This window comes from Trachinotus anak, unplaced genomic scaffold (assembly GCF_046630095.1).
Source record: "Trachinotus anak isolate AG129_WGS33_773 ecotype Australia unplaced genomic scaffold, CSIRO_AGI_Tana_v1 ptg000025l, whole genome shotgun sequence".
Taxonomy (NCBI): Eukaryota; Metazoa; Chordata; class Actinopteri; order Carangiformes; family Carangidae; genus Trachinotus; species Trachinotus anak.
In genome coordinates, this window is record NW_027273876.1 from 9,108,029 (window position 1) to 9,133,319 (window position 25,291).

The following is a 25,291-nucleotide window of genomic DNA, read 5'->3' on the forward strand; positions in this document are numbered from 1 at the left end:
TCTTCAAATGTGTCCTCGTGTGTTGTTTTCTCCCAGTCTCTTTCTATCTCTCTCCCCCCGTCTCTTCCCCTGTTGTGGGGGAGTTAGGTTGTTGTCATGAAGCGCTGTTCCTCTGTCGGCTGATCAATATGTTGCTGTTTTTTTCCTTTTCAGAGGAGAAGACACAGCTGGTTCTAAATGTTGACAAACAGCTTGAAGAAGTCAGAGAGTTGGTACGTCTTTGATCAGTAATTTTCTCCTCTTCCCATTTCCTAAATAATGAATTTGTGGAAAGAGGGAGGGGACAATTTTCACTGGCACCAGACAACAAGACAACAGCACCTGTATTATCCTGGTGGTGACATGACATACACACACACACACACACACACACACACACTTCACATGGCGGAAAGGAGGCTTCCTCCTCACATGATTGCTTTCCCATAATCTGCTTTTAAGTGACACCCCTATGACACATTTCAAGCCATTATCTTGAGGTGGGAGTCTTCATGTTGCTGTTTAAAAATGAGCAAAGTCACCTGACAGAGACAAATTGTTGTTGCAGTTGTCTTGTTATGTCACAGTGATTGTTTTCCTCCAAATCTGCCACAGAGAGACCTGTCTAGCCATGCATCAAATGTACTTTTCCTTGATTCGCAGTGACATTGTTAGGCCTGTGCATGTTGCAGCAATGAAGGGGCCCTCATATTTGATTGTGTATTTATTTACAGAACATCCTTCCTCTGTCACAGCTTTTATCACAGCTGGGTGACGTGAGCGGGAGTCATTTTCTTTTTACAATCAACATTGGTAGTAACTCATTTCAGAAAGTTTAATGTTTTCAGAGTTGTCACAATTTCTATCTGGAGCACCTTTTTGTCATACATAGTAACATTTTTGAGAGACTTAGGAATGCAATTTACAGGAATGTGTATATAGCAAGAGAAATATGATCATTAGAGAAAAGAGAGGCCTAGAATTTTTTTTTAAGCATTTGTTTGACGGTGCCATGAAAATGATTATAATTAAAAACACATTTCACCAGGTTGGTTCCTTCACATTATGATGTAAATGTCGATCACAATGAACTCTAAACCTGTCTTTTTTCAAATAATAGTGAAATGATAGTCAAATATTTGAAATGTTTGTTAAAGTAACTGGATTAACTGCGGATTTTAGCTGGAGCAGATGGACCTGGAGGTGCGAGAGATTCCTATCCAGAGTCGAGCCATGTACAACAGCAGACTGAAGAGCTACAAGCAGGAAATGGAGAAGCTTGAGAAAGAGTTTGTAAGTACAACATTTAAGAAAATCTTTAATTATCATTGAAATGTTAGTTACAATGTACAACACTGACATTTAACAAATTCTGTCGAAAAGTGTGATTTCCAAAATTTTAATCTATATAATATAATATACTGCATATACATATGCATACATAGTTAAAAGTTGTCACTTGGCCAGTGTTTGGACTCTCAACCAAATGCATTCTCCCTCACACAAACAGACCTATGCTGAAGCTCAGTGGTGCATCCACTGAGGTTAATTCATTGTTTGTAGAAGCCTAGAAGTGATGCCTATCGAGAACTGTGTGTGTGTGTGTGTGTGTGTGTGTGTGTGTGTGTGTGTGTGTGTGTGTGTGTGTGTGTGTGTGTGTGTGTGTGTGTGTGTGTGTGTGTGTACACGTTGTTGCTGCAGAATCTGGCCTTGTTTAGTAATTCATAAATCGCTGTATGTCTTGACTTGATCTCTAGCCTCTATCAAAGCTTAATGAACAGCCCAGTCTTTGGGGTCACTTGCTTTTAGTCCACAATGTTGGCTACCAGTGCTTCACTTAATCAGTAATGTCATAGAAATAAGCAATTATCTGGTGCAAATAATCTGTTGCTTGTTCTTGTTTTTTTTTTCTTTTCTGAATTCTCTCATTACCCTTGTGTTGCAAAATATGTTTAAAATATTACTGTTTGTATTCAGATCTTTACCTTGCAAAAAGATCTGTATCTTTAATGATATCTTTACTTTTTTCCTCTCGTCTGCTATTGTTTTCTGTTGTCAGTTTTGTTGTGCTGGTTCTCACATGATAATAAACCCGTAGTGTGAATGCAGCTGACCTTGAGCTCGAGAGCAGACGAGTCCTCCCACAAATCAAATGTGATGTGAAATAAATCCACAACCTCAGATTGGCTTGGACAAATAAAAACTGAATCAGACATTTAAGAACTTTTAAATAAATTCACAAAAGGCTGGCCTGGGAGAGGTGCAGTATTTAACCTTGTTGTTAATGTGATTTCAATGTGGTTTTGTTACCTTTTAGATTTTGGAAAAATAGTCAACAAACTTTACTCAAAACCTTGAAATGAAGTGAAGGAGCTTTCCTCTCAAATGTGGACTTTTTCTCTACTATGATAGAGCTAATGCTTGAAGGAAAGGATATCAGGAAATAATGTTAACCACTGCAAACTGTTTAAAATGCATAATTTTAGACTGCTTAAGACATAATCAGAATCTATAAGAATCACATTTTCACAAAATAGGATTATAGACATATGACTAACTTGATAAACATTATGTAAAATAATGCTGTAAATTATGACGTAAAAGTCATGTGTCTGAACATTGTGTTTCTCATACTACTTTAGCTCATGCTCTCATCTTCTTCTCACAAACAAAATGAATCTGAATTAAAACCTGCTCATATTTCACCCTAATCATCAGCCCAAACATCATCATATACCAAACATATCATTAACCACAATATGCTTTTGGAAATCTGTATTGAATTAAATTTAAAAATACAACACCTCATCCACAATCTCTCACTATTCCAAGTGCAGAACAAACAAGCAAACATGCATAAACAACCCATGTGCATGGAGATATTATGTGCTAGTGATCTGTGAGCACACCACTGAGATGTGCTAACTGAGATCACAGAGGATTTCTCTGTGCCAAGACAGTTTGCTTTCCTCGCCATGGGCATTTAATTGGCTGATGATTAATCTTTAACTTTTCTTCTCCCCACACTTACCGTGCTTAATCATCAAGCAGTTAACACCTGCTGTGGCTGATATTGGTGCTAATTTTCATTACTTGCCTTTCTTAGGGGCATGTGGGAAAATGTGTTTCTTTAACCTGTAAAAAGTTAGCATTGCTTCACTCACTTTATGAAACTAAACACAATTACATCTCAATGCTTACATCCATGTCGCTGCATACTTGACAGGTTGTATGTAAGTATGTGATTCCCCAATTTGACAGTAATTTTCATTTTTACAGCTCCGTGTGTGGTGTGGTCAGATCAGGGTACATTTAAACTAGGATCACCCACTTCACACAGGAACATCTAGTATATCTGGTCTCCTGTAAATCTGATGCAAGTGTTCAGAATGCAAGAACTTCAGCCCCCTCAGATGTGCTTCAGATGTGCCAAATGCTATAGCCAAGCTCAGCCTCTCACTTCCTGCAGGCCTAGGGAGGACATGACACTCGGCTCGAAAGGCGTCTAGTGGAAAAAAGGCAATCTCCTTTCTTTTTAATGTAAAAAGCTTCGGCTTTGTTGTGCTTTCCGTGGATATCAAGGCCTTTCCACTCCCTCACTACCCAGTCTCCCCCCGCAACCCCACCCCCTACTGGCCTCCCACGGGTGTCTCCCCCTTAACCTGCTCTCTCATCCTCCCATTCACCCGTGGTTTGAAGTCTTTCTACCACCGGTGTGCCAGCTTGAGACCACATTCCTGCTCCTTTCCAGACAGGGCCCGAGTCGACCTCAGTAACCTAGCCATTTCATCCAGGAAGGCAACTTATCACACAGGCATCCCAAAGGTGTATATATGAGATGTAGCTTTGTTGGTTCGACTGACAGCTTCATTGCGATAATAGAGGGGACAGTGGGAGTCTTAAAGGTGCTGGGCCACGACAAACAGGCGTTGTAGCAGCCAAAGGGGATGTCAGCCTGACCAATGTTAGTGTAAAAAAAAATTAAAAAGGACAATGAAAATCCGATTTGATGGACTCAGCTTGTTCAAGTCAGGGGAAGCAGAATGGCATGGCTCTTAGTAGTGGCTTTGATCAGGGAAAGGAGAGGCCTAACGTAAGCTTAATTTAATGAAATCTATCGGGTAAACAGAGCCACCATCTTCAAAGAGCCACGTTTGGTGTGTCTTACTGGAGAAGATGGGGGTCCACGGATGTCTGATGTGTCGCACAAAACACAATCCAGGTTTGACGATGTGACTCAAAATATGTAGCATGTTAATTGTAAATGTATGATGACATGGACATGATGAGATGTCAGCTTTAACCTGTATAAAGCTGCACTGGCTCAGAGATTTAGAGGAGTTTTTGTTCTGGGTCTTAAATGGTTTAAATAAGATGTAGCCCTGAAACGAATTGTCAGTTAATTCATCCATTGATCAACAGAAAAATAATTGGCAAAGTTTCTCTTTTCTTTTTAAGTGCAATCCCTCTCCAGCACCAACTTGTCATTTGTGAGGATTTGCCTCTTGTCTCAGCCTTATGTGAGAGTAAATGGAACATCTTTGTATTTTGGAGTGGTGCTTGTCCAGAACAGGGCAATTTTCTAATATCTCCTCAATGAGGATTTTTCACTCTTTGATTGACCAAATGTATTCAGTAATCAGAAGATTAATCAATAATGTAATTATTGTAAGTTGCAGCCCTAAATTCATTATATAATCGTTACCAATGGTAAATACACAATACACAATAACTTTGTCCAACCTTCCAGCTTGTTTAATACATGAGTTGAATTTTTATGAGAAATGTTGGTCACAAACCTAAAAGGGCTTATCCCTAAATTCAGTGTAATTACTCAACAGTAGCTACAAAGGTTATAATATTTTTTTTGAGAACATCTTAAATACGTTAACATTGAAACATTTGAAAATGTCTCTTAATTGCATTTATAGGTGATTCTGAGTGTGTTGCTTTTACTTTGACTGTTAGTGTGCCTACTGCTCAAATTAGCTGGTGTGGTTGTTGATCTCTTTTTGCAGCAGATGGCGGTATTGCTCTAAGAATTTTCTTCAACTTAGGGTACATGACAAGGACAATATTGGTCACATTTACCAATTACTTTGCCTTTGAGATGTATGAGTGGACTTGCTATGATAAATCCTTCCACTTATTACTATGCCTGACCTCATTCTTTATGCCGTGTAATAGAGACTGAAAATAATGTAACTAAAATGTCCTTGTGGTAAAAATCAATTTAATACAAAGTGACTTACAGTAGTCTGGGTGCCGACATTGTGTTTTCTTTATTTTGTCTCTGTCCAGCTTCACCTACTCTGAAAGTCAATTAAGGAAGCAAAACAAAATATGAATGAAACCGTTATGTTGTGTTTCAGGAGGTGGGCTCACTTTTTGTTTTCTTTTCAGTAGCTAAAGCACTTCTGATTCAAATGTTAGGGGCTTTGTATTCAAGGATCCTTGACTCTAATAACGGTTAATTGGTAGTAATAAAATATCAAGCTCTCACAAGTTTTAATGTTGAATACATTTTTCTGTCATTAAGTAGGAGTGTATGTCAGTAATGGTCAAGGCAGTTTTGTTAATGCCATTAGAGTCACTGTAATTTTTGTGGTACTGTATAGAAGGATTCATTTCCTTAGATCAACCCCAATTTTGTCTGAATAGAAAGCTATTGTTGATCAGCCACAAAATGCTATCTACTGTTTCATTAATGACCATGAAGATGACATTCATTACCATGCCACATTGTTCCTTTTGAAACACATATAATTACCCAGTCTTTATGTGAGATTGGTAAATATGATGTCAGAGTGTATTATACAAGTTGAAAGATGTAAAAAATGTGATACAGTCACATTTTGATTAACCTGAAATACAGTATATAACTTCAAAACAGACCTATTCAGTAGGGTTTGAAATTATGAAGGAATGATTTTCTTCTGTCTCTTAATCCTATCTACATGTATTCCATTATGGATATTGCAATAATTGTTCCTACTTGTGTTTTCAGATATTTAATCATGAGGCCAACTGTCACAGGGATACAACTGCTGTCCCTTCTTAATTTCTGATTGTCTGCTGGGTCATTCTTTGGAGGTACAGTCATGGTCAAGTAGGATGTCTGGACTGCCTTTTCCTTTAGCACAAAGCTTTAGATGGAAAACCTCCTAGGGTCAGAGAGATAATAAATGCATTTCCAAAGAGTCAGCCAACCTTGAAATATTGCACAGTTTATTTGCCAGGTACATTGAGGTGAATGGATTGAAAAAGGTGTTGGTTCCGATTTAATTTTTTAAAATTCAATTCAGTCAATTTCATAAGTGGTTGTCGGTGACCCTCCAGAGATAACTTGAAAATTAGCTTTCAAATGGGACGAACCTTGAGTGCTCTATTTAATGAATTGGCACATCGGACTTTTTAAGTTGAATTTGTGAATACGGAAAAATTTATTGAAATGTGGAAATATAAATAAGATGAGTTAATGATAATGATCAAATCGGATGAGTATCAAATGGGAACATTCCTCAGATGAGTCCAAAGTCGACTACTGTAACTAAGATTTGATTTGGTTCCCTATTATCAGAATAAATTGACTTGTTGTAGAAGAAGCAATGAATGACTCCTGACTTTACCACACACATCTCAGGCTACATGTTTGAGTTGCCAGTAAGAATGTTAGAAGGAGGTTTCATCAAGTCACTTTTTTCTGTTTCCAAACCCCAGAGCTATTTCTTGCCTCCACATCTGAGGGTCATGCGTGATGGGTTCATCATTGGCAATAAATTAACATTTTTCTAGTGTTTTTTTTTTTAATGCAATATGTATAGGGTATTGTCTCTATGTGAATGCTTTCTGCTCTAGGTTAGAGTTCAGCGTTTGAACTGTTGCTTCTTCTTCACTCAAAGTAATATCTGGGTGTGTGTTTGGAGAGCATCCCCCAAATGTAACCAAGATGAAGGTGTTCTTCAGTTATACACTGCATGAATGTTCATGTTGAATTTTTTATTTAGTGGTCATGGACAATTCAAGGTTGTGGTGACTGTCCATCTTCAGCTGACAGTGGTCATAAACTCATTATGTTTGTCACAATTAGCAACATAAAAAGAGAAATAAGAGTTTGCAAAGTCATTTATCAGACAGTTATGTATTTGTCTTAAGAAGCTCTGACATCATAAATGTAATTTTTAAACCAGATGCTGATAATTATATTGAGATTTAGGTTTTGATGGGAGATTTTAGGACCACTGTACTTCCCTCTAACCACACTAGTTGTGATTATAAATTTGCCTTTTGTAATCCATCTTGAATGATTCTTTTTGTTTGCCCCTTGTCCTCATTATGGTGACTCCTGCAAGCAGTAACATGACAGACCAACATTAGTCGGATGTTAGACACTTTAAATCGCCTTAGGTTGCCTTGGCTTACTTGTTCTTATTAAACACGGAGGAGTAAAGGCAGATTGACTCTTTTTATGGTTTATTGCTTAACAACCCATCAATGACACCAAAGTCTAATCACTCATAAAAAGTCATAAAAGCAGCCCCTGAAATGACAGGGATTTTCCCCCTATATTTCCTCTGAGCTGAGTGCAGATTTAAGATGTAAACAAACAGATCTTCTTCTCTACTTATGAATCATGTCTTTCATTTGGAAGTTGTTGTGCATAGTATTTCTTCCTCAAGCCCTTTGTGGATTTTTTGGCGTTGGAGGCTTTTCCATGTCTTCTTTATGGACACTAAGATGGGATTCATTTGCGGATTAGCCTTTTGTCACTCATGTTGAAACCATTTTTTATGGGTTTGATGGTGTAATGGCAGCAGTGGGTCAAAGCTTGGTTGAAGGACAGTTCACAAGAAGGACAAAACAATTTGCTGGCTGGAAGTGCCATGTTTACATTTGTCAGAAAAAATGCAAGAGAAACAAAAACCAGAATGTCATATGAGAAAGTGGTTCTTTTGGTTACTTTTTGGTAATTAAAATGTATGGATAACGTTTTGCATGTTTACATTATAGGAGGGACTGATTTCTGACCAACTACACTGAAATGTGCTGCTTGTTTTGCATTACTATAGCTAATTTTCTGACATGGAATCAATAGGAATGAATTATCATTCAGTAATTAAGTAATTATAGTAATCGTTTTGATTCCAAATGGAAGTTTTATTGATGATGGAAGGGTCCAGTCTTAGAAGCTGAAAATCCCCCCTTTTGGCAAAGTATGGCAAAGTATGACTACAACATCATTTAACCTTAGTAGTAGTCCATTTTCAAATAAACAATTTAAAGTAATGTGGCAACTAATTAGCACTGACCGGGAGGAATTTTAGAGAAGAAGAAAAGAGAAGAAAACAAGGAAACAAATATGTTTGTGAACAATTTTATGAGTATAAGAGCTAAGGTGAGCATCTCAGAAAGAGAAGTAGACCCGTCATCCCTTTATTGTCATTAACAAGTATTAGTTGACTTGTAGAAATCACATAGCCCATAATTTGTTAGCAGATCACCCCTTACTTTGTCTCTTCATGTTAACACTTGTCTGTGTGGGTAGGGTATCTGCATTATGCCTGGAGCACAGGTTTTGTTTGGTAGTGTGCAAATTCGGCCGTTATCCTTCCACGCAATCGTTTCCTCTCTCGCTTATCTCTCCTGGCCCCTCCAAAGTCGACTTACTTCCACACACACTGACAGCGATCAGTATAGCTTTCAGACGCTTGTCTGGCTGAGTCTGCCATGAAGCGAAGGCCCTCCCAGGTCCCCTCGCTGTCCTCAGGGCTTGTGTGATTGAGTGACTGGAATGAGTGGGGGCCAAAGATAATAAGGGGGAAAATATAAAGACATGGGGCGATGATATGATAACAGCCCCTCCTCCTCCACCGTCCCCCCTCTCTTTACTCCCCTTTCCACCTCCCCTTCACTTTTCCTTCTGTTCTTCTTTCTGTCCTACCCCCGATTTCCGTGCACCGAGCCTGTCCCACGCAGTAGTGTAAACCAGAAGTGACATGTGACACCCACTCCCCAGTGATGTGCTGACAAGCGGGTACTAGAATAGGTGACAATGTTTTCTTTTTTGCCAGACTGGCTTAAGTATGGTGAGGGGATTCATGAAGTATTTATGAAATATATTATGAATCATTGGGTCTGTGTTTTCCCCCTGTATTTTAGGCAGTGGCATTTGCTTTTTAATAAGAAAGCCTCAGAGGATGGTGGAAGAAGTCTTTACATTGCATCTTTACTGGTGTTTCTTAATAGTTAAGGCTCCATGTTTACACATGTTTTAACCCCTGCTCACACTGCCTTCACACAAACAAGCGCACACATGCAGACAAACAATTAAACTTAGTTTCTTTCTCACATCCTAAGTGTTTCTAATGAGGGAGCGTGCCAGAAAGAAAGGGAAAATGTTTTTGCTCTCAGCGACCAACAATTTTGCCTTTTCTCTGGTGTTTTTGAAGCCTGCAGTGGAATCTGGCTGTGGCCTTGATCAGAATTACATTGTGAAAGATGAATTAAGGTTTTTTTTTTTTTTTCAATTATCCCAGAGGTTGGCCACCATTAGAGCATCAGCCTACTCCTGCAGTGAGACTAAACTCTTTAGTTTTGTTTCCCTCATCACCATAGAACACTTGTTTGTTCTGCATTGTCAAGCTTTTTGTACATTGTTGTCTTTGTACATTTTTATTCAGAAATGATCACTTTCACCGAACACATTCTTTGCTTTAAGTACTTGTATCAAATAGAAATCCAGGGTAGAAAAAAAAGTATGCTGCCTATTTAAAGTGATCAAATTACTCATGAAATGAATGTATTTGTTAGTTTTTAATTTTGCAATGGTTTGCAGTGGTGCTTTTATATTTTATATTACTGTCACTTTTGAAATATTAACAGCAAATGATTGTTTTTGGGAACTATTCAACTCCCCTGTTTATTCCTGGGTAAAATATACCCTGTTCTTTTCTGTGCACTAGTTTTTTAAATCTTCTTAAGAGATGTAAACCAGTCCTCTCTGTAGCCCTCAGTTGCCTATTTCTCATAATTTTTGAACTACTGTTGTAAATTCCAGTACAAAACCTGCAGACTCCCAGGAAACGGGTAAGTGTATTGGGAAGTTCAGGAGGGCACATGTTGGAAGAGCTTTGGAAAGGGGCCTTACTGGCCTCATCAGCATTTGAATGTGTTCTGGCCAGTGAAATAACAAAGTATACATAAATATATAGAGATAATGATCTGGCTAAGTCCCTGTGTGTGCTGCTGTATTCTTATGCTAATAAGCTAGCTATTCAGTAGCAACAATGGTCACATTACAAGAAAAGGCAAAGCACTGAAGAAGATAGTCTTCTGTGTGCATGTCCACTGACGGACGCGTACACGCACATGCTCAGCAGGCCCGACTCCTCTCCCTTTGTGTCTAGGTTTTTTTTTTTTTATTACATTTTTCAATTTTAGATAACACTCCAAGAATAGACATCAAACAAAAATGAATCATAAATCGAGGTCAGGAGTGAGCCTCTTTCCAAAGCACAGAAAGGGTTAAAAGTGAAGGTATTTCTTTCTTTAAAAAAGGATGGGAAGACTGATAGGAGAGGAGCTCTCCTCAGCAGAGGGTTCAGTGAACCATATGTAGGTAGCCACAGGCTAATGGGCCGGTTGGTCCCTGGCTTGCCAGGTATCCTGCAATGCACCCCCCCCTCACACACACTCTCTCTCCTCGTCATCCTCCAACTCTCACCCCTCCCACCTTCACTCTGTGAAAATCCCTCCTCCACTTTCCTCTAATCTCACCTTTTTCTCTGGTGCTGACCCAGGGAGGCCCACTTTATTCCCCACTGCACGCCAGAAGCCAGCGTTGTGATCGGAGCCCGGGCCCCTGTGCTGGTTCCCCCTCTCCTCTACTCTCTCCTTGCCCTGGCTGCCCGCCTCCCCGACGGCTCTGCTCTATTGATTTACTCCTCCAACCAATGCTGTCTGTCTCTGTTTTGCACCACCAGCACCTAGGTCCCTCATCTCTATAACCCTCCCTCTTTCCCCATTTTCTCTCTTTCCCTCTATGGCTCTTTTCTTTCTTTCTTTTCATACTTTCTTTCTGTCTTTCTTTCTTTCTGTCCCCTCCTACACAACCATGGGCTAGGGTAGAAACCTGACAGAACATGAGAGAAGGATGGGGTTGTGGTAGGGGATACAGGGCCTTTGATTTTTCATTAGAAGCGCCTCCATATTTTAATATTGGGTTTAATCGGGCCCTCATGCCTTAAAGAAATAACCATTGAGAGATGATCCCTTGGCCTTCAAAAAGTATATGGTGCTTCTTCAATCAAAGCCCTCCTCGAATTTGCTCTTTTGTTTGGAGTTCACTTGCAATCCCCCCCCCCCCCCCCCCCTTCTCTTGCGTCTCTTGGCCTCTCGCTATGTGGGTACAGTCGTTAGGCTTATTGACTGATCTCGGTTGTACTTAGCAATAGAAATGACTTTGACAGGGAAATACACCACTGTTATCACAGAGGTACAGCCATGAAAGGCCCCTATCAGAATAGTGTGCTCTCATCGGCAAACAGCTAGGTATTTTCCCCCAGAGATAAAATCGTGTTTACCTGTGGCCTAATATTTATATATATATATATATATATATATATATATATATATATATATATATATATATAGATTCAGTGATACAGTGTTAAAATAAATTATAATTTTTTATTTTCTGTTGAATGAAGCTAATAAAGATGATATTTTTTTTACAGTTGTTTCTGACCATGTCTTTTTTTTTTGTAGTGCCACAAGATGTGTTTGAAGCAGGTACACCCTAAAAAAAGTCTCTTCACCTCATGCCCGTTTAGATATGTCGCAGCCTTATTTATTACCTTGCCGTGGTTGATCATTCACCTTTTATTTGTGTTTTCGACAACTGCTTCCATGAGACTCCTTCAGTTTTTTCATGGAAGTGGAACACAATGCCATGTGCGTAGAAGCCACCAAAGCGCCAACCTGTGAGCTAATGAGAGGCCCCATGCTGTTATCTAAGGCTCCAGCTTCTCTACCACTGCTGCACTTTTATTAGGGGAAAGAACACACACTGTGCTACCGTTCACATATGTTGCATGCGTACGTTCTCTAAAGGAGGCTTCCCTGGGATGCAAAAGCTTGTAGAAGCCTCCGTCTTACATGCAGTAGCCCTTGTGCACACGTATGAACTCGCACAAACACACACAACAGACAGAAGTGGAGGATTCAATTGCACCAAAGACCACAGTAAAACAAAAGGCACAAATGACACCCTCCTGTGACAATCCCAATTGTAGCCGCTTGCCTTTGTCTGATGATATATCAAATGCATTAAAAAAGAGTGCTTACTTAATTGAACAACCTCTCCCAATTTGTTTGTGTTAAGGAGTAGAAGACGCCAGATGACAATTTGTGTGTGTGTGTGTGTGTGTTTGTTTTCATTTGTGCTGGCTGCATGGATGTGTGTGTGTGTGTGTGTGTGTGTGTGTGTGTGTGTGTGTGTGTGTGTGTTAAACCCCTGCCAAGCACAGATGCATTATTTAAGATGCTGTTGTGATACTTGTGCCTGCTTAAAGGTCTCAGCTTCCTTTTAACGCCATGCCGCATCAGTCCACCTCTGCCCCCACTTGGGGAAGCAGAGCGGGACCTGCTGGCACTGGTCCACACATCACCTGGGAAAATATCACAGCAGGGGGAGGAAAGGAAGTGATATAGATAACCTTTGATTTTAGCACACATTCTTGTGAACACAGACATTTTATGATGCCACTTTAATGTCATTTCAGTGGTGACTTGAGACTTTTGTGTTTTGTGTTTGTGTCTTTTGTACAAGATATTTAAGGATATTGCATTTTCATATGTTTTATGCCCGCCAGCAGGTTACTTTTAAAATTGTGGTTCTGATATGTTTTCACCTTCATGGAGCAACTATGACAGGAAAATAAAAGGCTGGATGCCATTTTCAGGCAAGCACATGGAGCTGGACATAAGAGTTATTAAGTCTAAATATGGAAATGCCCAGCCGTTCTCCTACTGGTAAAAAAGTCTGTAATGGAATGTAGAATTGTAAATTGAATATGGTTAATTACTCTCCATGCTATGCCACCAGCCGTGTGTGCAGGGTGAAAAGGAAAAGCTTGGGAAAGTGGAGGGAAAAAGACTGCAGAGGAACTTCAGGGCCCCTCATTACACTCTGCCCCTGGGTATTTTTACACCTTTTATTTCCCGTCTAATGAACTGTTTACATTTTTCAGCTTTCCAGGCGCCACAATTATTTGCGCTTGTCCTTGTGTCACTCGTTGCACTGGGCAAAAAGCAAGGAGGAGAGTTGGAGGGCATTGGAATGTGTATATAATTCTCAGTTCATTTGATTTTAATTATTATGATTTTATTTTATTTTTTGTAAAATGGGAACTTTTCCTTTACATTACAAAGACGACGGTTGTCAACTGCTTGAAACAAGGAAAGGTCATTGTTTTACAATTCTTCATACATTTCCTGTAAATGGATGTTTTTAAGATTTACTTTCTTCTTTCCGGACTTCGGAGGAACTTAAAAATCATAGGAATATTATTTAGACCGTATATATCCTTGCATGCCCATATACTAGAAAGAAATTGCACACAAAGGAAAGATCCATATATCCGTTATAATTAAATAAATATCATTTACCGTTCAGAGGATTATGCCAAACTGATTAGCATATCTGATATGAATTGTTATGCATGCATATGTAATTACATTTTGATGGGTAAAGAAGAATCCTTTTTTTTTTTTTTTTTTTTGCCTGCTATCCATGTCAACAGAGGTAAAACGTGTGTTTTTGACAGGACACCAGCACCTCCATCGCCGCATTTGACGGGATGCGTAGAGTTTTAAAGGCAGGCCACTTTGCATAAAGTTAAGATGTACCTTTGTACTTTTCATGTGTGCTTCCGGGAATAGAAGCAAATTCTCACCCAAGATTAAAAAAGTGACAAAAGACAGACCTTTCAAAAGGATTAAAAAAAGCTCTTTTTTTTCTTTTCTGAGCAATAAGGTATCTTCTGAAAGCTCTCATTCTTTTTTGTGTTACAAAGTCTGATTAGTTGGTTTTGTCTTTAGATGCAGAGCTTAGTCTCCACATGCTGTAACTAGAATGAGGCAGATTCTGTGAATTTTCTTTATAAAATACAAGATTTTAATATAGAACAAGTATCTGATATCTGCTTTCCTGACCTCAAGAGTGAACCTATTGGCACTTAACAATTTTTTTGCTTAACATCCTAACTTATAATAAAAATCAGTTACTGTATGAAGCAGTAAATATTGCACAACTGTTTATGTTTTACATCAAATGGGGTGGCAGTAATCATTCAGGAATCAGTTGTTTTCCAGAGGGGGAATCCAAAAACTGGAGTGTATACTGTACAGGGGAAGAAGCAGCAACACTTTCATTTCAATGACATTCTCCATTCTTTATACTTTCTTTGTTATCTACTCTGTTCTCATTGCAGATATGTTTCATACATTCATCTGTAACAAACAGCTATTTAGAAATACCAAAAAACCCTGCATATGGTTTGAAGGCGACGTAAGCCTCAACATTCAAATCAGTGCTTCTCCCAGGCTTCCTCGTCTCAATTACTGGTGAAGTCGTCTTTCCCCCTAAGTTGCACTGCAGCTCTTTAAGATGTAACTCCACTTAAATGAAATATGTGGGTGTTTTCCTGGCAAAAAAATATGTGTGTGTATGTGTGTGTGTGCCTCATGTGCAAGTGTACTTGCTGTCTTCAGATTGATGCATATTGTCTTTCTGGTTTTACTCAACAATCTGAAATTGCTTTGAATGTCCTGATTGTAGCACAGTGACCACTTATTTACCACATGCTACCCAAGATATGATGATAAAAAAAATGCTGACATTAAAATTGAAGCTAAAGTCAACTTTAAAATCAGTTAGAACAACCAAAAGTGATCACAAATATTTTTTTAATATACATCTGCATTTCATCTGACATTTCAGCAAAGGATCTATTTCAGAATGAAGAACAAAAAAAAGCTGAAATTAACTATATTTATGTCACCATATCTGTGGTATTTATTTTATCATGAAGTGTTGAGGAAGCTAATTGACTTGCAAGATTGAAAAAATCGATTGAGTTTACCTTGTTTTTCTAAGATATTTTGGAATTTGTTGTCATATAATTACGTGTTGTAACAACTATCACAAACTTAAAAGTAAATAATTGAGCCAAAGGTTGAACGACATAAATACAAAACAATTGTAAAAACATCTTGAACAGCACATTTTGACATTGTGCTCCTGTTTAATGTGTGTTGTAAAGGGGGGCGATGGTGTGTTTTATTTGGCTCTGTGCTGCCGATATTCTCTTTTACACACAGTAGGCGTTCTGTGGTTAGCTTAGGTCCCCGTGGTTGAGTATTGTTTGGGTGCACTCTTTATCTAATGGGTTTTGTGGTCTGGGTCAATCAGGCCCTCCGTCTAGTCAGTAATTACTCCAGAGAACTGTGGCCCTCACCATCACGATAATAACAGCCAAATCACATCAGCCATGACTTTCCACTCACTGCTCCAGATTATGAGGAGAGACAAATAAAAAAAAAAAAAAATCAACTGGCTCGATTGTGATTGGTTCCAAAGTTATTTCAATCAAGGAACTTGATACCATCAGTCTTGAGGTTAGAATTGGCGTTTTCAAGTTTGGTTTGTGCTTTTCTCATGGAAGGTAGCATCAAAGAACTTCATGAAATAGCTTCTTCAAACTTTTACTGATAATAGAAAGATAGTGGGAAAGGATACTATATTTGAGGAAAAAAATGTCCCCACCAGGTAATTGGTGTTCCTTCACTGATTCCATGTCTTTGTTTTATTTATTCAGAGTTGAGGACTAAGTAAATATAGAAAAATAGAAAGAATTCATGTTGAGAAAAAGTGATATTTTCATTCCTATGCTGGTGTTTGTCTTTGATTTTGCCCACCTCCCGCAGCCCACCCAGAAACCCTGTCAAGGCAGGGAGAGAAAGCGAAGGAGGCTTAGTAAACACTTTCTGTGTCTGCTGCTGGTGTGTATTTAGTTTAGAGGGCATGCCAAGAGGCTGTTTTTCCATGGGTCGGGCGTCTGTAAACAAGCGTTACAATGGCAGCCCACTCTTCCACAATCGGAGGTGGCACACTCTGAAGTGTGTATGAAATGTGTGTGTCTGAGTGTTTGTCTTTTTGGGTGTTTTTTTTTTTTTTTGGACATGGCATTCCCTCTTATTCTAGCCTATCTGGAGACAGAGCAAGAGAGAGAGTTAGAGAATTTGTGTGTGTGTGTGTGTGTGTGTGTGTGTGTGTGTGTGTGTGTGTGTATGTGTATGTGTATGTGTATGTGTATGTGTATGTGTCTGTGTATGTGTCTGTGTGTGTGTCTGTGTGTCTGTGTGAGTGAGTGAGAGAGAGAGAGAGAGAGAGAGAGAGAGAGGCAACCCCAAATCCGATGGGCCGCCAATGGGTGATGAATTATTCCCTGTCTGAGTCTCAGCATTGGTGTTATCACAGAGCCTGCCACTGCACTGGGATGACAGCAGTGACAGCCCCCCAGAAAAGATTTAGCGCTGACAAGTGATACTTCCTCATAATACATCTCCCTGGCCCTCTCCCCTATCCCCCTGTTCCACAGCCTCTCCATGCGCACAAGATGAGGTTTTTTATCCCTCAACTTGTATTTGTTTAAGTGGGCAGGGTGGGGGGCTCTTTGCCACCACTTCTGTGGCACAAGTGCAGTAGGTACAGTAGATCACCTTGGAAGGAGGCATGGGCACAAACCCAGGCGTGCTTGTTGTCAGTACATGTGTTGTAGAGGTACACACACAGACACACACATAGAGACACACTCGCACACATACACACAACCTGCATGTGTATGACTTAGTTTGTCACCGAGTTCCATTAGGGGGCTCTCGTGCTTAAGGAATGTCTGTTGTGTTTTTGCATCAACAACAGTACTAAGCCATATTTCCCCTCTTGTTTTCTCTTTTTGCTCTCCTCTGTTTCTCCCTTCTCTTCTTCTTTTTGTCCTTCTTCCTCATCCTCCTGCCTCTGCAGAAAAGGTCACGTATTGCCTACAGTGATGAGGTGCGCAACGAGCTCCTGGGGGATGATGCCAGCTCCTCTGAGAACCAGGTGAGGTGCTAATCAGGGGCCCAACCGACCCCAGTGTGGGTGGCTGACTGGCCCCCAGGGTGAGGAGGTGGGCCCCTCATAGGGGCCATCGAGGGCTGAAACCACAGTATTGACACCAAGTCAGGCGGAAGGAACACTGTTTAATGCAAAGCTGGGCTGTCAGTGAGTGAGCTCAGGGAATGGGACCAGTGTCTGGCCAAAGCCAGATTGTGACTGACACACACACATGCACACCTAAACACAACACACAATTGAGCACAAATTTCAATCCAAAAACCCTGACCTCTCCACTCCAACCATCCCACAGCTGTTCTCCAGCCGGGTGTGGACTTAGGCCTACAATAGATCCTCCATCCTCCATCAGGGTCCACACACACACACACACACACACACACACACACACACAAGCAGAGTGTAAATCTTGTTCTCTCGTCTTTCTTTAGACTGCAAGGGTGGCGAACCCGCACAATGCAGATACTCAAAATGAACAAGGACGTGGGTTCTCATGTTTTTCACAACTGATAAAAAAACACTGCAATATTTTTATATATATTTTTTTACAATATTATTTATTATTAAATGTTAGCCTTTGATCCAAATTCTATTTCACAACATAGGCATTTAGATCTACTTTCTATTAACATATTCACAATTGGTTCATTGTTTATTAAAAGATGATGAGTGACATATTGTTTGAATATCAGTTCAGCCTGTTGAATATGGGGAATATAAACACAAATAAATACCACATTAGCAATTTCCATTCATTGTCAGCAATGTCTACAAAAGATTCATTCACATCAGTTATGAAAGTGGCAATGAAGAAGAAAACAATTATCTTGAATTGTGATCTTAATTGTACAAAAAATATGCCACATGTTCTTTTAAACTTAAGTTGATTTGAATAAATGCAGAGCTGCATCAGAACAGTAGCACATCAACAGATTCAGCAAACAGCATTTTAACATTTAAGATGCTCTTACCTATTGCTCACCTGCACAGCTGCCACTCATGCAGCCACTCTCAACTATGACCAAATGTCTTTTGACTAATTATATATTGCCTTTCAGCTGTCAACTTGGAGGGGTTACTGTGTCTCAAGGCACACACAATCGCACAGTCTCAAATGCAAATAAACATTTGCATTTGCAAACATGTACACTCAGAAAAGAAAAAAGACAAAGATGAATACTCAAATGCATATTTGCACATTTAGTCCCACAGTGCTTTATGGTAGTATATTTAGATGATTCACAGCTAAGCAAAGCTAAATAAAGTTGTCTGTTTTTTTCCTATTACCATTTCAATGATGACCCATGAACTGCACATCTTAGAAACATATGTATCACGAGCCAAGATGTGTAATTGATATGCATATTCCAGGCAAATTAGCAAGACACAAAAGTGACTCTGACATTTTATATAGAAGTTGGAAGGAGATTTGCTGTCAGAAATGTCACGTTTGAGATGCTGATGGGTTCTATCAAAATCTTGTCAAAGGAAAATCTGAAAAAATGTATCATTTTTCATTTACTTATTTCCCTATCATTAAAAATTGATCAAAAAATATTTAAAAGCAATATTTATAAATCTAGACTTTACACATCTTAAATGAAATTGGTGAAATAATAAAAATGTATCATGGAATTAATATTGATATATATACATTGATAAGATATTATATGATAGATATTGGAAATTGTTGGTATATTGTTGTGATTGTTATATATTGTATTTTAAATATTAATTTGAAAATAATTATCAAATTTATTTTATATAGTTTTATATCATAATTGTATTACTACATAAAAAAACAATAAAATGCTGTGCTGCTTTAATCCATGGAGGAAATCAAGAAGAATAGTGGCAGTTCAATGTGATATTTAAAGTTTGGACCACTATCCACAGCTTTATTCTTAATTCTAAGTTCATATCAACATTACACAACACAATAATTTATAAATATTATATATATAATATTAATAAAATCCCAAGTTATGTAGTTTCCTAATTTTATTCTATACTATAAGTGGTATAAAATATATTTACTTTAAGACATATGTCTCTTTGTGAAATAAGGTCATGATGCACTTAAAAAATCTGAGTTGTAGTAAGTGACATATTTTTTTTATACCAGTGCTCATTTTATTTTATTTTCTCATGTGTTTAGTTTATTTAAAGATTGCTGAGTCTGAATACTTCATTATGTTTAACACCTTAAATTATATCAATGTGAAAAACACAGTAATTATTAGCAATAATAATAATGTCTGATGTGAAACTTCAAAGAATTATAATTATATACCTAAAACACACACAGAAAAACACAGAAAGAGTTCATGCTGGGGTCAAAAGCAAAGTAAATAGATGATATACATTTTCCCTTTTTCTCCCAGGTGCCGTATTTACCTCATTTTCATTTTAAAACTTGGAGATAATACATGTTTTGGTCTTGCTGTGAGTGGAGTACTCGGAACTTCAGGGTTTTTTATCTAACGAGACGGTGGTGATAGGAGAGGGGAAAAGATGGTGGGGGCCGGGGCAAGTCGGTCAATTTAATTCCTGACGATCTGAAAGAGGTCAGGATCATTTCATATAGCCCTGGCTGAGCAGATCATTACCAGTCACAAATCTGTTGGTTACATGGCAAGGATTTATAGCTAAGTAAATAGGGAGCCGTCATAAGTTCTGAAAATGGCGTGTTGGCCCTGCGATAATGGCTAAAGGACGATTTAATAGAGTTCGGCATTTATTCGTTATCTGTATGCGGACAGAGACTGAATTGGCACTATCACTCGTTTTTTTAATAATGTGGTAGGCTACCATTGCACATTTTTTCTTTCTGTTTCCTCTGCATGCAACACACGCACAAATGTTGGTGTGCACACACACTTCGATGCCACACGCGCACACACACAGACACCACACACAAAGCAGAAACTGCACACACATTTTTCACACACGAACACTATACGGAATAGTTTCGATTTCAGTCACAGCAGAAGGCTTGGCCACAAGAGATTGTGCTGGTTTGAGCCGGCATGGACCAGATTTTACAGGCTACAAAGGAAGCAGATTACCACTTGTATCGAATTCCGTATTGGATAAGAAAAATCTTTTGTTTGAAAAAAAAAAAAAAAAAAAATTGCTGATTATCATAACAGAAAAATTGCAGCAGTGCAATTTTGAATACTGGCTGGCATCACAAAAACACAAGGAAAGGCGCTCATGCAGGAGTAATTATAACATTTACAATATTCTGTATTTACTGCTCTGTATCTCTTGAACAACGCGAGCATCGTTGGCTGTACTAAAGAATGGATGCCAAAGAAAAATAAAGCTAAACAGGAATAAACAAGAAACACAGCTCAACATGCCCCTCGTATAGTTTTAACAAATCCTCTATGAGGACTTGGAAGCAGTCAGGCAGCACAAATGAGCTAGAACAAGTTTTGTTTGGTACCCATTGACTGATGCCAGAGCTGGGGTGAGGGATCGCAGGATCTGCTGGGTTTGTTCAAGCCCTAAATAACCATATCCACAGTGTAGTTTTAAACTTTGGCCTGTTCAATAATGCATTCTGGTGGGGAGTTGTTACTTAAGTTAGAAAAGACAGTTTCCACTCTAAAGTGCGTCTTGTTACTGCCGACATTTTCAAGGGTAAGAGCTCTTTAGAAAAACACGCAGTTATACTTGTTTATCTCCAACATTACAGATATTGACAATATTTTTTTATTTGAAATACTGCACTGAATCATCATGGATATATTTTATGATTGGGGGAAAAACAAAAATGATGCAAGAACTATTTTTGAGATGATTCTAAAATTACAATGAGAAATGCTGTGACACATGCAGGATTATAATATGTGAAATACTTGATATTTTGTGTGTTTTTATATAGTGTGGATTAATCCCAGGTTTATTATTATATGACAAATTTCTTTGAGTGTGTTTGTTAGTGGTGTAATATAAATAGAGGACACAAATATATGCAATACACTGTTGATTTTTTATTTTGTTGTTGTTGGTAAGGATTTCAGTCTAAGAAAAATTCAAATGTTAAATGTTAATTCTTTATTTATTCTGGTCATAAGTGCTGGGAGAAGGAGCCTTGAATTATTTTAACATGAAGGTACCATTTTTGTTCTGTTCCTGCTGTTTTTTTTTGTTTTTTTTTTTACTTTACAGTTGGAAGTCAAGTTTGTAATTCAAGATCCAAGAACATTCTTTTTATATGATACAAAATTATTCTAGACTCACAAAATTCAAAATAAACTGCAAAAATAATAGTGGTCTTGAGTTTGCCTTTAGATCTGCTCACCTTTAATGTTGGCCAAGAAATGTGGATTTAAAAAAAACTCCTTTAAAAGGCATGCATATCAAGAAATTTGTCCTTCCCCTTTTTCAGCCAATATTGCATTCCCACGATAAGCCCCAGCCTTCTTTTTCCTTCTCTACAGCCCCCACTTAAAAACAGGCCTGGGAAGCAACCTTTTTAATTGTGATGAGGCATAATTAATAGCAAATCAAATTATTGCCCTCCCTTATGTGTGATTCATTATCAGAGATGCAAGACTCTTCAGGACAGGGAATAGAAAAAGCATTTCTTATTTACTTCACTTTAAATTTACTATTCTCTTTCATCAAAAATGTATAGCTATGCTAAGATTCATTTTTCATGATCTGTGGCTGTCCCAATAATAATCCTCACTGTATGTATATACAATGGTAGCCTCGCATGACTCTCCATGCAGAACCGAAACAGCATGCACCTTTACTGAGATACATAAGCTACATGAAATATTGACAACATATCAGCAGTGATAAACAGCGGGACAAATGGAGTGGCTCAGCATTTCTCCAACTCAGTTCCAGTGGGCACATATTTCTTTTCATCCTTTTCCAGAGAATTCAACAAAATGACAGATACAAAATATTTTAAACATACTGCAGACTATATTTTACTCATATTTTTTCTTTTGCTATATCAACTTCTGTGATGTGACTTCCTTGATAATGTTAGTTGATACTGCAAGTTGAGCAATCCATTCCCTCTCCTTGTTTAATGTGACAGCGCCAGGACTTGATCTTTGTTTGTTCAAAAAAGTCAGCTCGAGCGGCGTGTTTAGCTTCGTTTAATGTGTTTGTCTTGTGATTTCCAAATGCTAAACATGCAAATAGATAAATCGTCAAGGTTAATTCTGTACCCAGCCATATAACTGATCTTCTTCCTGCCATGTTTCTGCTTTTTTATCTCTTCTTCACTCCCTCCATCTTTCTCTCTTCTCCCTTTTGCTCTCATGATGCAGTTGATAAAGTTGCGTGAAGAGGTAAGTGCTTCTCTGCTCTAACAATTTAAATTATGCTTTCCTCCTGAAATTTCCATTTGCCCTCCTCTCTCCTGTACAAAATTAAAATTAGCTCATTTGGACACTTTTTTACATGTCTGATTGAACAGCTTAAAGGCCAAGCCAAAGATAATGAATTCACTGAAGGCCAGTTTCTCCAGTTTCCCTTACCTTAAATATCAGAAAGTATAGATAAGATATTATTTCTGATATGTCTTTTTGAAGACGAATATTGAGGAATGAAGCAAGGCTTAGAGTAGCACACGCAGTTTAGAACTTGATCAACTTCTTAGTTTCAAGAGGGAATGGCTGCTTGTAAGATCTACTGTCCCTTAATTTTCTTAAAAAGGGCCAAATGAGTTGCTTTCTACCTGGTGCTTGTAATGAATTGGATTAAGGTCGTCGTTAGTGAAATGATATATGTTTTTTGGGTATATGTGATGTAAGAACGTAGGGTAGTTGTGGTTTTAGTGTCATGTACCATGGCATTAACATCACCACAGTTATTTTACTCAATTTATGGTATTTTAATGTATTTCTTTGTTCACACTCAATGATGTGCAACGTAGTCTACCATACACAGTAAGCAATATAATGAAAATGTCTCAGTTATTTGTCAGCTCAAGTCTTGGTGCGCAACGAAAATGTACATCAATTCAAACTAAAATGAGACATGCTGAAAGTGAAATTCCTGAAGCTGTGATCTTCTAGATCATGTTAATTTATGAACAAGAAATACCTAAAATATTATTTTCATTTGGCAGATAATGTTAGCTACAGTACACAGCCGATCATAGTCAGTTTGCTACTTAGCCGGTTGGCTAACCAAACCAGAAATACTCTCATAAGGTTTTGTTAATAATAACTTTGTAAAACCTCAAGGTAATTGCTAATGATGAAAGCTAATGATTATTTCATTTTTCATATACATTTTCAAGTGTCCTGTGTCTAGTTCCATTTGCAACTGTTTTTTTGGACTTTAATGTTAATGTAGACCATGTAGCTGTAACTGTACAGATGCTCTAATTGACCTGATCAACTCATAATTAAATGCAAACTGACTTTGCAAATTGGATAAATCTTTCAGTTAAAAACTGTAGCATATATATCATTGGGCTGCCTTGACAACCTGCCCATTTATTGTCTCTATTAAGACTGTCTTACACAGGCATCTTATACTCCTAACATCATTTAGATAAGCCATGTGAAAAGCTTGGTCATGCAAATCAACACTAAAAATGGGTAAATTATTAGGTAAGGTAGTGGTTCCTATAGTGGTATTTAAAAAGCATGTAAACAGTTAAATATGTATGTAGCCTTTTAGGTTTTAAACTTTAGAATATTGCTGGACAGTTTAAGAGCAAAAGTTCAACATTTGCTCAAATGCCATCATACTTAAGCTGCAATGTGTTCTGTAATTTCTAATAACATTGATTTGCTTTGTAAATAGCAACTGTGCATTTTACAGTTACTATATTGAACACCCGGTAGTTGTAGCATTACATCATATATGTGATATTTTAATTAATACTCATGCTGATCATATTTTGGATAATGTTTTTCCTTCTAATTAAGGTAGATTTTGTCAGTTTCTGTAGGTTACATTATATTCTTGTCCTTCGAAGCATGGTTGAACTTGCAGGTGCACTTACAGTATGTTGTTAAATGTGCCTTTGAGTGAGACTATGTTCAAGAGGGCTTCTGCTGAAGCTGAGTAATTCAATTCCTATCAAAGCCTCACCATTCACTCCTATCCATAATTTAGAACGCCAACCTGGCCCAGATGCCATGTTATCACACTTTTTTCTTTTATTTAGCTGTACTTTTGTTTCCCCTTTTTCTTCCCACCTTTTTTGTGCATTTCCTCCTAGCCTGAGGGTCAGAAGACAGCTTGAGTTACCTCACCTGTCTACCCCTTTTGGAATGGCCTGTGTATCTATGTAATCGGGTTTGATTCTGCGCCCTCTTCGCCATTGCACGTCTCCATTGCAGTCTTTTACCCTTCTACTCTTCCTTCCATTTGAATCAAAGGCTGGCACAGCTTATACACACTTAAGCCTTGCTTTTAAAAAACTATACTTTTTTTCTTCCAGTGAAAAACATGTTTAAATATTTAGCACCCATATTCACAGCTGTTTGACACTTGTAATTCCTCGTCTTACAAGTCCCAAACAAACGGCACAGAAGATCACACAGTCAGTCTGAATCACAGCTGTCATCATTATTCACTTTGACTCTCCCCCACCCTTATTGAAATAATAAGGAAATCATCTGAACTTTGGAAAATGGTGATAGTAACCGCCTGTGTTTGATATTGAAAAAAGGCAGGAGAGCGAAAGAAGAGGGGAGGGATTTCTTTTGAGCTACAGCTGCATTGTTCTGGGGCTCCCTGTTAATAACTTACAACTGAAGAGTGTTTCTTGACGCAAAAAAGCACAACAAAAAAACACCATTTTCGTGGTTCCTAAGAAGATCTTTGTTCAAAATGTAGGTGTCAGATGAAAAGGCATACATGCATAGGCAGAAATGGTGGTAGTGGTGGTGGGGGGGGGGGGGGGGGGGTGCACCAGTGCACTGACAGATGCATGATATTTATCATATATTGTATTTAAATCCTTGGCTAGAAGGCTCAATGAGATGATCAGATATGATCCTTAGTTTTTCTTAATTCAATTAATGGCAGAACTGAATGGTAAGCCACTATTTGAGCCTGAATAGGAGTTAGTATATGTGTCTTTGCCTTATTCTGAAGGGTTCCCAGTGGTTATATCAGAACCACAGGGGTCAAGCCTTGATA

The 25,291-nt window shown here is 38.3% G+C and overlaps 1 protein-coding gene across 4 annotated transcripts in view; it reads left to right on the forward strand.

The window, feature by feature from the left end:
• The window catches only part of vti1a (vesicle transport through interaction with t-SNAREs 1A), a 113,467-nt gene that overhangs the window by 5,526 nt on the left and 82,650 nt on the right, over positions 1 to 25,291 (forward strand). For 2 of the 4 annotated variants that reach the window (XM_071463644.1, XM_071463642.1), the window contains exons 2-5: positions 154 to 212; positions 1,162 to 1,272; positions 17,066 to 17,143; positions 22,456 to 22,476. In XM_071463644.1, coding sequence (XP_071319745.1) covers positions 154 to 212; positions 1,162 to 1,272; positions 17,066 to 17,143; positions 22,456 to 22,476 — 269 coding nt within the window. The remainder of the gene's footprint in view (positions 1 to 153; positions 213 to 1,161; positions 1,273 to 17,065; positions 17,144 to 22,455; positions 22,477 to 25,291) is intronic. The other 2 variants (XM_071463643.1, XM_071463640.1) reach the window with 1 other exon arrangement.